The 13739-nt window shown below is 46.5% G+C and overlaps 1 protein-coding gene and 1 long non-coding RNA gene across 6 annotated transcripts in view; one reads left to right on the plus strand and one right to left on the minus strand.

Moving 5' to 3' along the window:
* The window catches only part of LOC115075735, a 192176-nt gene extending 188304 nt beyond the window's left edge, over window positions 1-3872 (minus strand). For both annotated transcript variants that reach the window (XR_003852588.1, XR_003852589.1), the window contains exon 1: window positions 3432-3872. This is a non-coding gene — a long non-coding RNA (uncharacterized LOC115075735). The remainder of the gene's footprint in view (window positions 1-3431) is intronic.
* A 1154-nt stretch (window positions 3873-5026) lies between these two features.
* Window positions 5027-13739, plus strand: part of GPRC5B (G protein-coupled receptor class C group 5 member B) — a 52531-nt gene continuing 43818 nt past the window's right edge. For 2 of the 4 annotated variants that reach the window (XM_029576420.1, XM_029576421.1), the window contains exon 1: window positions 6668-6714. In XM_029576420.1, coding sequence (XP_029432280.1) covers window positions 6683-6714 — 32 coding nt within the window. In that variant the 5' untranslated portion in view covers window positions 6668-6682. Of the gene's footprint in view, window positions 5363-6557; window positions 6594-6667; window positions 6715-13739 lie in introns of those variants that run through there. The other 2 variants (XM_029576423.1, XM_029576422.1) reach the window with 2 other exon arrangements.

A 13739-nucleotide genomic window follows, 5' to 3' on the forward strand; every position in this document is an offset into this window, starting at 1 on the left:
TGCATCCAAAAAGGGCAATTGGGTAAGAACAATAAAAAGAACAGTGAAAGCAGAAAGAAAAGATTGTGGAGACTAGAAGGAGTTTCTCAGGAGGAAAAGGCTACTGCTTGCACACAGCTTCTCGGGAGTGAAGCTATAGAAATGTTAAGACTTACAGCATAAAGAAAAGACATGCATTTGAAATAGGATGAACGACTTTCAAACCTTAAAAAAAAAAATAAAGGGTCAACCATGTCTCCTCTTCCCTTCCCCCAGAGACCTTTTCTTACTGCGCAGGAGCTGTGTGACCTGGAAGCAGAGCATGTGATGGCTCAATCCCTGGCCTGCACATCTTGTACTCCTTAGGGGAATTTCTCTGCAAAAAACTTTACAAATTCTGCAGACTATTTGTTCAACTAAAACAATATAATCACTGTCTTTCAGGAAGAGTTAAATACAGATGCAGGCTTTTTTTTTGTGCTGATTTTTCCTCCAGATTGCTCTCCTCTCCTCCTGGCTCAGTGACCCCCTTATGGTTTCAACCCCCTTCCCCATGCTTGCTTTCTCCCTCCCCTCAGGTCAATCCCTCAGTTCACTTGCTGTGTCTCCCTTCCACCAGGGCTGACCCCACTTTCACCCCTTCCCCCCCCCCCACCACCACCAGATTTCCCTATCTGCCCCCCAATAGACTCAACCCCTTTCCCTTATTCTTTCTCCCGCTACCCCTCAATAAGCCCTCATAAGACTTGAACCCCCTTCCCAGCTCTCTCCTGGTTCCCCCCCATTCTCTCCCCTCACCCCAGCAAGATCCACTGTCTCTATCTGCTCCCCTCCCCCCCTTAGCAAGACCTCAAGTGTCTCTCTGTCCCACCCCAAGCTTGACTTCTGGGGGAGGGGGGGTTGCAGACAGAGAGAGCTCCCCACCTCTAGTTTTCTCTCCTCACACCAGCCGTTCTTTAACAAGACCTCCAGCTCTCTCCTACCTTTCCCCAATTTTGCTGTCTTCTTCACTCATTAAAGTTCCACCATATACCTACTGCTCCCACCTGTGTTTGAGTCATTGAAGCCGAGGCACAACATGCAGGCGTCTCTCTTGCGGCCTGCATGGGTCAACACCAACTCACCCAAGTATCTTCTGGTCCGTGTAGGCCAGGCTGCCCCCTACTGCTTTCTTCTTTCCAGCTTATACTGGCATTATTCCTTGCTCCCTTCTGGCCCACGCAGGCCTCTACTGCCATTGCTGCTGCCCCTCTGGCCCTCACCTCTAATTCTTTGCGGCAAATGCAGAATTCTGCCCGGGAGAATTTTGCACAACGTAGAATTACCCAGAGTAATCTTTACAGCCTGTAGCTTCTGTCACCGTCACCTCTATGGCTGGGTCTAGGATGGCCCTGCACAATAAGAAAGGTCCTCCAGGCAGGTGTAGAGAAAAGACTGGGAGGATGTCCAGAGGTGAGAGAAGCTGGGGGTGTGCAAAATACCAGCAATTACATGGCCAGTTTAAAGGCCCTGCCAACCACCAACCTCTCTTCGTTAAAACCAGGCAGGTCAGCCGAATGCTGGCTGATTGGAATGCTAATTTCTTCTGAAAGGGCGCATGCGATGGTAGAAGACAGACGGAAGATCTTTGACTGAAAATCTGCTCAAAAGGAAAATGAGATTTGCCGGTTACGTAATCAGAGGGTCTGGTGGCAAATTAGATCTTTTAGTATTGCAGGGTAGGGTAGCCGTTGAAAGAGATATGGGTGGGGCCGAGCTCGCCCAGAGCCCACCAGTAACCAAGCACCACGTGTCGCAATCTGACGCGGCCCAGAGCTCCCTGCCTTCCCTTCCTCCTCCCCTCAGCTGTGCTACCCATGTAGCAACGCATGGCAATGATGGGGTGAGAGGAGAGGGTGGGAGGAAAAGCAGTGGGCACACGGTGATGACCTCAGGGTGCCATATATATAAGGGCTGAGTTAAGGACCAGTTGCCCTTTTTCGATTCGGCCAGTTCTTGCCTGCCCTTCCATCCCAGCAGGCATTTCTTGAGATCTGGATAGCATCTTAGTTGGTGCTATGGGTAATTACGGGTGTTGTTCATTATCTAAGGTTAGATAGTTCAGAAAGTCAGTCGCCACTGATAATCATGGTATGTGTGATGCTCTCCTTGTTACGTGCATATAGTGCAGACAGCAGCAAATGTTATGCAGTTAGCAAACAGATATGTATGTATGTACAGGCTATGTTGTCGCAGCTTGGGGGAGGGACGGGTACCTGAGCTGGTTTGGGGGGGGGGGGTTTCAGACGTGGTGCAGGGGTGCATCATGGTAAAGGCACCACCAGGCTGGTGCCTTATGGCTAATGGCGAGGCGTCAGTACGCTTCAGGAGTGCAGCCCCCTTGCTTGGGGCTAAGGCAGAGGGCCCAATAAGATCGTCATCGTGCTTGGTACATGGTGGGCAGCAGGGGATAGCCCGGTTGGCTACTTGTGGGTTGGCTCAGGTCCGGGTGTTTAAAGTTTATATCTGCTGCGGCCTTTTCACCCACCTAATGCTTATGTTTCAGTTGTGTTGTTTGCAGATGTGTATGCTAATTAATGTTTTTGGGCTACCTTACGTGTGTGTGTGTGTGTGTGTGGGGCGGGGGGGGGGGGTGAGCACAGCTGGGGTAGCGACATGGTCGTGGCTGCTGGTGTTAAAAGGAAAGCTGAGATCAGTGCGAGGTGACGGCAGTAAAAAATATTATCAAGAACTATAAATATGGGTTAAACAAACGGGTGCCATATCAAAGATGCCACCCGATGAGCAGGCTTGGGGGTGGCAAGTTTTGGGTTTTTTTCAGGGGGGGGGGGGGCAGAAGTGCTCCTACTCGGCAGACCACCGGTCCTGCTAATTCTCTCCCACCTCTGATCTCCAATCCCATGTCCTCCCCGAGTGCTGGGCTCACAAGCCAGCCCGCAGCCTCACGCTCGCCCTGCCCGGAAGCCCAAAAGGGGCAGGGCCGGGAGGGGGAACTGGAAGTCTAGAGGTGGCAGGGGAAAAGCAGAGGGGCCGCGTGAGTGGAGTTGGAGGATTCACTTGCAAAAGAAAGCAGCAGAACTGGAAAAGGGGGCGAGGGGGGAGGAGAAAGGGGACATTGGAGGTCTGCAGGGGTGAGAGTTGGATTACAGGGAGCAACAAAAGCTGAAAATTCATCTCTGCTGCTGAAGTTCCCTTCTTTTCAAAAGCTCAAACCTTGCACCTCTGAGGTGGCTGTGTTCGGCTTCTAAAGGGTTAATAGTAGAGCACGGAGGAAAGGCAGCGTCTGACTGCAAATCCTCCTTCTTACATTTATCTGGACTGCACCAGCAAGAAGGGCGAGTGAAGTTCAGGGTATTAACAAGGTATTCCATCTTCTTTAGGCTAAGATACAAAATTACACTAAGTCTACCAGCTCTCAACCAAAACTGTAGCCAAAAAAACAAAAAAGCTACCTGATTGGTTTCCAGCCGATCAGATTGATGAAAGGGCTCCACAGCAAGAATCACAAGCAGCAAGCACGGGCTTTAAAAGGAAACTCAATGGCTATGTGCTTCACCCCATTTTGTTTTTAAAAAAACAAACGGAGGGGTGAACAATTAAAAAAAAAAAAGGCTTCTAATGCTAGTAACCTGAGAAAGGTTGTCCGTTTCCTCTTCCTTAATGACTGAGGGATTAATTAGCTGCCAGGCAGGAAATGGCTGCCCTAAAGGTCACGAAAAGATTCTTGGGTAACTCCAGGGACCACGGCGAAATGTTCCAGGGCTTTTTAAAACACAGAAGCACGGGTACAAACTCCTTAGGAACAGCGCGGTATTTACGAAGAAAGGGAAAAACTTGGGTACTGCACGGGCCAGACGGGAACCTGTGGTAGAAAAGCGCTCACTAATCCCCCCGTTGCTATATTTATTCACAGGCAGCCGTGGCATTTGAGTCAGACATTGCCAAGCTCTCGGCACGGCTGGACACCCGGGGCTTTGATTTCCAGAGGCCTGGGCCCCAGCCAGATCCCCCATGATGCTAGTCCCCGGTACATGCCCCAGCTTGCACCGAAAAAACAAACACAAAACATCGCTCCCTGCTCAGGGATGCAAGAATTTGTTCCAAAGCATTGCCGCCTTAAGCGCGTCACACACTGCAGGTGCTACCTTTCTGTTGGACTAAACTTAATACGGTTTAGATTTCAGGGCATTTAACTTTTAAAACAAACAAGACTGAGGCTGGTCGGTTAGATGCGCAGCCAGCTAGCCCTAAATGCATTTATCCTAATCCATTCAACGTGTTTATTTGTTTGACTTTTATCTATACAAAGTTTCACAAAGCATTTTTCTAACTTTGCTGTCCCTGATGATTCCACTTGGAATGAGGTGGTAGCTTCGTCTGTGCGACTCAAATACACAGAAATTAAGGTGAGCAAACAAGTGGTAGTTAGATGAGACCTTGCGGCTAATTAGTGTAAAAGCTGTCCAAGGCTATTTGGAAGGGACTGGAGAATTCACGAATTAGTTGTGAAAGATAAAAATGTGAAAATAAGCCACCAAGTGTGAACTTTCAAACAATCTAATTTTTTTTTTTTTTTTTTTTTTTTACCAGGCTTGGATTTTGCCTTTCAAGCAGTTTCTTTCGCCCCTAAACAATAGATTACAGACTAAAACAGCTTTGAGCGCACAGAAACCTCTTTGTATTCTGCAAAGTCGCTTCCAAAACACAAATGACATTAGCACCTCTAAAGCCCCTTTGACCACTTCCAGACTTGCTCCCCCTCCCCCGAGCCAAAACAATGGAAGCAACTGAGTTATGAAAACGACATTTAGATTTTCTTTTTCCACATTTATATAATTGTTACCTAGCAGAGTTTTACCTTAAAAAAAACAAAGCATTAAAATCCCGCATGTGCGCGATCCCCACCGCTTTCGAACACACAGTAGAGGCGAAGATAGAATGCAGTGGAGGGTGGGGGCGTGTCTTTCGGCTGAACGTTCCACGGGGCGTGGCCTGAACGAGCAAGTCGGCCGGCGAGGGGCTGGTAGTGAGCGAGGGGAGGGGCTGGCAGCGCTGAGACTGCGGCGGAGGGGCAGCCGTGGAGGTTCCTGCGCTCCCCGAAGGCTCTAACGGCGCGTAGTGCGGGCACCCCCCCCCCCCCCCCTTATAGCCGGGAATCGACGTTAATGCCTAGGGCGGACGGGGGAGAAAGCGTGCGCTAACCTTTTCGCGCACATCTCGTTGTTGTTCCTCTGCGGATCTGAAAGCCGGGTGCAGGGCACTCGTGGTCCAGGCGTCAAACCTCCGCACGCGTTCCCGGCTCCAGCAGAAATGTGACTTTTCGCGCGTCCCTTCCTCCCTCCCCCCAGCCCGGCCGCGCTCTGCAGTCTCTCCGCATCCCACGGTAAGTTTCTGCGCCTTTACTTTTATGCTTTCCCCCCCACCCCCCCATAACAAATTGAATCGGTGGTATTGATGGGGGATACAAGGGGGGTAAAATCGGCTGGTGAAGAGAGCCGATCGGGGTCTGTGCCGCTCGTTCTACCGGCACGGACGTACAGACATCCCGGCTGTACGAGTGCCTGACACGGGAAAGCCAGGGAGCTCTTTCCGGTTAGCCGCGAGTTAGGGGACGATGCTTCCATATACTGGGACCCGTTTGCAATTAGGAATGGGCGGTTTTCAGATCGCTCAAGCAAGCATGACTTGAGACGTTTAGTTGCTATTTACTGTTTTAGCACCCGAGTACTGTCTTTGCGTACATACCATTGACCATTAATAAATAGAGGACGACAGAAATCCGCGTTAAGCTGAGAACGCGCTGCGTATAGTATGAAGGAGGGGCCCTGGTCATTGATACATTTTTAAGGCATTGGACCAGAGCCTCCGAGGAAAAGCACAAGGGAGATATGTGAGCGACCCGTTAGCTGCTGCTCCTTTCATTAGATTTAGCTGCATGAGTGCACAGAAATTATATTTAGTTATTACAAAAAAAAAATGGAATAAGTGCAAGCAAACGCGACCGTGCCGCGTTGTAGGTGGAAGCGTTTCCGACGATTCTGGCTTGGGATTGCATTATTGGCCTTTCCAAATCCGAGTCGTGAAATCTTTTTTTTTGGGTTTTTTTGCATGTTCGGTTGCTAATACAGAGAGCGCAGAATAAATCTGAGCACAAAGCCTTGAACGAGCCTCCCCTCCCCGGCTGACTGCAGCACTCGGGCCGCCGTGGTGAAGGAGCTTCTGGGGGAGGAAGATGCGCCTCGCGCTGGTGCACTGCGCGCGCATTCGTCTGCTGGGCTCGTTTCCCCGTGACTCGGGATGCAGAGCAGCCCGGGGGGGAGGGGACAGGTTTTCGGAGCTCCTAACACATGCAGCCTTTCTCTGCGGAAATTCAAGGTCTGATTTCTATACGTTAAGGCAGGGATCTTGCAGGTTTTGCCGAGAGGCAACCGGCAAGCTGGGATCTCTCTCCTGGTAACCGTTTTGCTAGATGAAATTGGAGGATTTAATCCTCTTGAGGGAAGTGGTGTTGTGCCCTCTTCCACCACTGACAAGCTGTGCTTTATCATGCCTTGAAATTTATTATTTTTTTTGAACAGGAGAATAATTTTTCAGCGCCTGCATGTCTAATAACAGTAAGTAACCAGTCACATGTCTTGTACCCTTATTCCTAGCTGCAAAAGCAGGCAACATTGCAAGTGGCATTTGGACTTTTTCAGACAAAATGAACTTTCCGACAAATTACTTCCCAGGCTTGTAAGTGGCATCCTTGAAAGTGTATGAGACCAGCCATGTGAGATGGTATTAAAAAAAATGGAGGCTTACTATGTGCTTTTGTATGATATAGCTTTTCTTCAATCTGTAATTATGCCATTTACTAGAATGAAATACCTTTGTTCTGTTCATTTCTTCAGCTTTTTATAATTAATAGATTGGGTTTTTATGCTGAATAAGAAATCAAAGCCAACGAACATTGTAATTGACAGCAAATAAGGGCCACATGGTAAATAAAATATACATTTGACTATATTGAATAACATTTTCCAGTAGGCATGAAATGGGAAAGTCATTTTTTTAATAAGGCCTATAATCTTTAGTTCCTTGCAAGTTTTTCCAGCCGCAGGATACTTGCTGATGAATGTTGCAGAAGGTACAAGAAAACACAATTTATAGTGTGTTTGTGTGTGTGTGTGTGTGTGTGTGTGTGTATATGTATGTATATATATATATATATATATATAATATATATAATATATAAACTTTCAGTTGGTAAGTCAAGGCATTTCAGTAGAGAAGAAATGGGTCTGTGGGCTTCACCCCTGAGCCCTTTGTGAATAGGGTCATTATTTCTATAGAAACTGGAATCCTGAGTGTTAAAGAATCAACTATTTATTATGCAGAGCTGAAAAAAATCAGTGCTGTCTTTGCATGCTAAGCAGATTCCCCCTGCCGTCGAGTTTCCCATCCCCCATCTTGATTCATTATTAGAGAAACAGATGCCTAAAGCAAACCTGGGTTCGGATTGTCAACTGTCCGCGGGCACCTGCCCCATATCCGCAAAGTGGACCCCGTAATAAAACAACTGGTGGTGTGACGAGCTTGCAACTTGTGCATGTACAAAGGCCCTCATTCGTTAATTCTAAAGAAGCAAGAATCAATAGATGTGTTTGTTTTATTTTATTTAACTGTGTGACCATGTAGGGACCAGTGTGAGACGCTTCCTTGAATAGCTTGGTTTCAGTCGGGTATCCTGTGGAGGAGTCGGGTCAGCCAGCGTGTGAGAGGCAATGCATGGCGTTGCTCTGTGCATATGGGGCTAGTCCCAGACATTGAAGAATGGCACAAAGTCGGAGATCTAGCTGCTCTGTTGACTCTTCTTTAGGTGGCCCCAAAGAATCCACAAATGACAAGCCATGTTTCTGCTCCTTAAAATGTGCTATTGTGGAATGCTGGGTGGTAGAGCATGGGATTAGAATTTTTTATAAATCTGTGGGTACCGAGGAGACGTTAGGGGTGTGAATTGAGCGTCTCTTTAGCTAACCTGACTGCTTGCACCCTATTTTTTTTTTCCGGGACATTCTAATTTTTTAGTTCCTCTAACTTAATATCAGAGGAAGTACTTCTTTTTGGGTTCCTCCAAAATTAATGCCTGCTCGGGGCCGGCGTTAATTTTCTTGAGTTAAAATGTGCGCCACAGGAGTATTTTTTTTCCCCCCCCATTGGAGAATAGATAATAACCTCGTCGACATGCATTTGCATGTGAGGAGTGCAATTGCCTGCATGCACAAGTGGATGGGCTAACCCCCGTTTTTTGCATCAAGGTCATGTAAGTGCGTCCGAAACACGTGTCCACTCGCGGGCAGAGCCATGTGCTGCAGCCAGCGCATAGTATTGCATTGGCCTGAGAGAGAGTCTGAGCCTATGAAGTAAGAACGAGTGAGGCGATCAGATTTGCAGATGACACAATTTTTTTTGAGTTGTTAAAACAGCAGCAGATTGTGTGAGAGTGCAGAAGGACCTTGTGAGATTAAGAGACTGGGCCAATGCAATTTAATGTGGACAAGTGCAAAGTAATGCATCTCATAGGGAAAAATAATCCCAGCTTTACAGGATGCTGGGTTCCATGTTAGGAATCACCACCCAGGAAAAGGACCTTGGAGTCCTTGTGGGCGATGCTTTGAAATCTTTGACCCAGTGCTCAGTCAAAAAGGCAAATAGTATGTTAGGAATTATTTGGAAAAGAAGAGAAAGCAAAGCTGAGACTATTATAATGCCCTTTGATGTGATTGCACCTTGAGTATTGTGTGCAGTTCTGGTTCCCCATCTCAAAAAAAAAACAACAAAGCGGACATGGAAAAGGTAAAGAAGAGAGACAAAAATGATAGAGGATGGAACATCCCTCATGGAGACAGGATAAACAGATTATGGCTCTCTAGCTTGGAAAAGGGGTGACTGAGATTCATAACATCATGAGTGGGGTGGAACGGTTATTGACCCTTTCAGATAACACGAGGACTGGGGGACATGCCATGAAACTAGCAACCGGCAGATTTAGAGCAAATCGTAGGAAATGTTTTTTCACTCAGCTTTGGAATCTGCTGCCAGAGGACGTGGTCAATCAACTTAACGTAGCGGGGTTCAAAAGAGGGCTGAAGGAAGAGTCCATATGCAGTTATTAGAGTTGGGGAAAGCCAGCGCTTATCACTGGGAATGAGATACAAGAAACTGATCAGCTATTTGGGGACCTGACGGGTTCTTGTGACCCAGACTGGCCACTGTGGGAGATGGAATGCTGGGCTCAATGGACCCTGCTCTGACCCAGTAGGGAACTTCTTATGTTCTTAAGGCTTTATACCATATGAGCATTTATCTACCCCTCCCCTCAGCAATTTCCTACTGCTCCTTTGTGCTTCCAGCTCAATAGGATCTGGCACCATGAGCCTTCGTTTGCAACTACCCTGCTTTATATCCCCTCCCGATTTTACTTTCATGCAGGCACTGCAGTGATGGCCCTTGGCTGGGTGCCAAACACCAGGGCTCCTTTCAGAACCCTGCAATCATGACCCTAAATCTGGCCACTAGGCGTCACCATTGAACGATGACTGTCCCCAGCCACGGGAGTGGAAGAGCTGTGCAGGGAACAGGGCCGGTGCTGTTTGTTTTGCTGCCCTGTACAAATAATTTATTGCCCTGCCCCATCCCCCTCTCCAAACCCCCATAGATTGTAATGGAACTGTTGCTGGGTTCTCTTTCTTTGAGTATCTGAACATTGTTCACAGGTTAGAGTATTAGTTTATTTGCAGGGAGGAATGGTTGTCCAGTAGACTGTCCCATGGAAAAGTGTAGTAATCTACTCTCAAACTATAGCTGAAGCACATTCTTTGGATTTTGAAACCACTAACTATTTCAACCCCAATAGAAAGCCTCTGGTCTGGCAGGTATGTCCTACATACGGGGGAATTAATCATGCACCAGAAACAAATCAGCCAACAATCCAACTGAAATCAATATGTAAATTCATAAAAAAGCAATAAAGAATACGAAATAGAACAATGTAAATTCTGTGTGGGGGACACATCCCAGTTAGAAACTTTGGACTGGGCCCCAGGCTATTTTACACTGAAGTTATTTATATTAATATACTTTTCCTTGCTTCGTGTCTACCTTGTTTTTCTCATTCTTTGGTCTTGTCTCGCTTCTTTTTTGGGGGTTTTTTCTCTGTTTTAGTTCTCTTTCCTTCAGAATGGATTCTTTAATATTTTCTCTTCCTCCTTCTCTTTCTGCTTCTCTCCTTCCTCCTTGTCTCCTATTCCTGCATGCCTCTCCCCGTTCCTCTTCCTTTCACTCCTTTATCTCCTATGCTGTCCCCTCCACTCTGCTTCCCTTTCCTCCTACATTATCTTTTGGATTCCCCACCTTGCTCCCTCAGCGGGGTTCTCTCGCTCTCTCGCTCTCTCTCAAACATATCCTCTTTCTCCATCCACCCAATAATCTGTCCCCTTTCCTCAAGCCTTTTTCCCTCCCCTCCACCCTATCCAAGGTGCTCTTTTTCTTTGGCCCAAGCTTCTTCACCTCTGGTCCTCATGCCCTCTCTCTGCATCCCTCCCCTTGCCCATCATGTTCCTTCCCTCATGGCCATTCACCCTCCTCAGTTCCTTTCACTCCCCCATGGCCCCTCCTCTTTATCTTTTTGGCTGATCTGGCAGGAGCAGCAGCGTGGAGCTCAGCACATAGCCGGAGTGTGCGTGTCTAAAGATCCTGTAGCTGTTGGGTCTCCTTTGTTACAGGAAGCCCATGCGTCAGTACAGAACCTATAAGCATGTGCACCCTGGCGCCAGATTTCATGCTGATTTTTCTTTGCTGTTCTGCCATCAGAAGTTCTCGCCATTGGCAGATCCAGGATGCTTCCCTTATGTTTGGGTGGGCCAGCAGCAGGAGCAGATAGCACTTATAATAGCATCAACTTCCGACGCACGGAGCCTGGAGAAGGGGGGAAAAAAGCTACGCAGAGAATAAACTGGACTTGGCGCCACCCACGCCTTCTGCCACCAGGGCTCTGCGCCACTAGTGACATCACCAGCCAGCTGAGCTGTGCTAGGCCACCACCGCCCCGTCTAAGCCACTGCCCTGTGCAAGTGAACGGCATGCTCGGGGGTGGGGAGGGGGGTGGGGGTCACGCCAGCTCTGGCCGGGAATCAAATCCGGATCCTTTTGCGGGGCAGTAAAGAGCACTGCCATTGAACCTCTTAGACAGGCCCGTAGGCAATAGCGGCTATGCCATAAAAGGCAAGATACATTTACTGGTCATGCATTTAAATTGATTATGCTAAAGGAGCATTATTTCAATTCAAAACTGTTGGGAGAACAGCATTTCAAAGCACCCTGATTCCTTACTAGAAGCGTTCCCAGCATTTTCTTAATAGCACTGGGCAGGACCATTGTCACTATGGCCAAACACTAATGCATGTTCTGTGTAACATTTTGGCTTTGTTCTTATGTACATCACTTAGACCATTTGTCTTAGGAGATTAACAAATTTTAATAAATGTAAGTGCAACCAGTCATGGTAGGATCTTGTCTTCAACAGTTGATGAAATTTTATATTTGTATGCCCTTAATGGCCTCGACTGTTTTTTATTTATGATAACACTGAGGAATGCTTGTACTCTTTGTTTAAACAACAGAAGTATTGGCTTATGCAGTGCAAATGTTCTTGTCTATGCTGTGATTTTAAATGAAGCATAAATACAAAACAAAGTCCATAGTCTCACTATTGAGACTTTTCATGAGCTCATGTAACTTTAACGTAAATGCAGCATTCCTAAACAGTCAAATACATGGGGTGCATTTCTAGTGGGAGACGAGTAAACTCAGTGCTTTTTTTTTTTTTTTTAACTGCCTCCTGCTAGCTATGCTCTGGCTGCTCACCCCCCCCCCTCCCCCGCTAACTTTAAGGCAGAAGACCCCTTCCAGCTGTTAGAGGAGAATAATAGAGTGGGATTCCACAGAGACAAGCAAGTGCTCCTGCCAGTTCAAAGCTTTCAGATCTAGTTTTTCTTGCATTCATGCTCAATTTCCTGGGGGAAAACAGAAAACAGTTATTCACCCTTTCAAATAGTACTAAAACAAGGGGACACTCCATGAAACTAACAACCAGCAGATTTAAAACAAATCATAAGTGATTGGAGAAAGTTAGTCCAATAAAAAGATATTACTATATATATATATTTTTTCCCCCGCTCAGTGTCCAATCAAGCTATGGAATCTGTTGCAGGACGTGGTCAAGGTGACCTTCGCAGCAGGGTTTAAAAGGGGTTTGAGCAAATTCTTGGAGGAAAGTCCATAAAACGTCATAAAGCTAGATAGACTTGGCGAAGCTACTGCTTATTCCTGGAGTGAGCAACAAGAAATAAACTATAGTGTGTGTGTGTTGCTTTTTGTATATCTAAATGGTAATCTCTTTTTTTTATTGGACTGACTTTCTCCATTTCTTGATTAGCTTCTCTTCTTGAGGTCAGAATTCAAATGAGCAAAAGATGACATTTTGCTAGGAAATACCTCCATTTGGTACAGGCAGTCTTGCACACAGGCATGCCATCCACCCGTAACTTTATCCACATATTAGGTGAGCAATTTTATGAAGTCCCTTTTGCAACTGACCCCCAATACTACAGGGTTTCTGTTTCCTAGGTAAGGTTCCTGCTAGGTTTGAAATGTTTGGATTTCGGTTTGGTTAAGGATCTTGTTCCAAAGAATTTTCGGAACAGGATTCCCCTGAAGTAAATTCCTGTGTGTGTGCTGCACTATCCTGGAATTTTTCTGTAGGCTGCAGTGAATTTTGGTGAATTGAAAACAAGGAATCTGGTTTTGTATGATGCCTTTCATACAAACTGTATCCTAGAGGGTGCTTTACAAGCCAGAGTCTTTTGGAGCAGCCACGAGGGGTGTGCATATACAAGTCTGCTGCACTAATTACCAAGAAATATGCAAAGGCATTTCTATAGCTTGTAGGCCTTTTGTTACCAGCACTCTGAAAATGTTACTTGTAACCTATTGTGAACTGGAAAAACAAACCAAAACCCAAACCATGGTACTGTTATGGGATTTTGGGAAGGAACATATTGGTTTTTAAAGCAGCGCATTGCCTCCCTAGTGAGAGCGGGGATACGGTATAATTGTTAGGGGTGTAAATTTGATATTGTATTTTGCTGATTATATTGTTTATATTTGGAAAATCACTTTGGGTCTAATACTGAGTAAGGTGATACAGAATAGAGTATCTAAGGAGAGTGAGATGAGCACTTAGTCAGGGTCACACAGTAAATAAATAGTGACTTTATTGTTTTATCATGAAGGATTTCTTTATTTTAATAAAGAGCTGAGGGTTTCATCCTTACAGTGAGTTGTTAGTTGTTCAGTTGCTTTCACGGCTATTCTGGCAATAAATCTACAGAAGGGCTTCACAAACCTGTCCTCTTATCCCCAGGACATCCACAATGAATATGCATGTGATAAATTTGCATACATAGGAGCCCCAGAATATGCAAATTTATCCCATGCAGATCTGGAAAAAACCCCAGGCATCCAAAATTCAGTGCCTACCACTGGACCCAGGTGGAAGGGGCTGCTTTGCAGCTGGGTGAAGGAACCTGGGCCAGGCTGGGCTCAGGTCTGCACCAGGAGCCAATTCTGGGCCACAGAGGAAGAAATCATGTGGAGGAGGGAAAAAGTTGGGAGGAATAGGGGAAAGTGAAAAATAATTTTAAAAGGAGTTAAAAAAA

This window comes from Rhinatrema bivittatum, chromosome 14 (genome assembly GCF_901001135.1).
Source record: "Rhinatrema bivittatum chromosome 14, aRhiBiv1.1, whole genome shotgun sequence".
Classification (NCBI taxonomy): Eukaryota; Metazoa; Chordata; class Amphibia; order Gymnophiona; family Rhinatrematidae; genus Rhinatrema; species Rhinatrema bivittatum.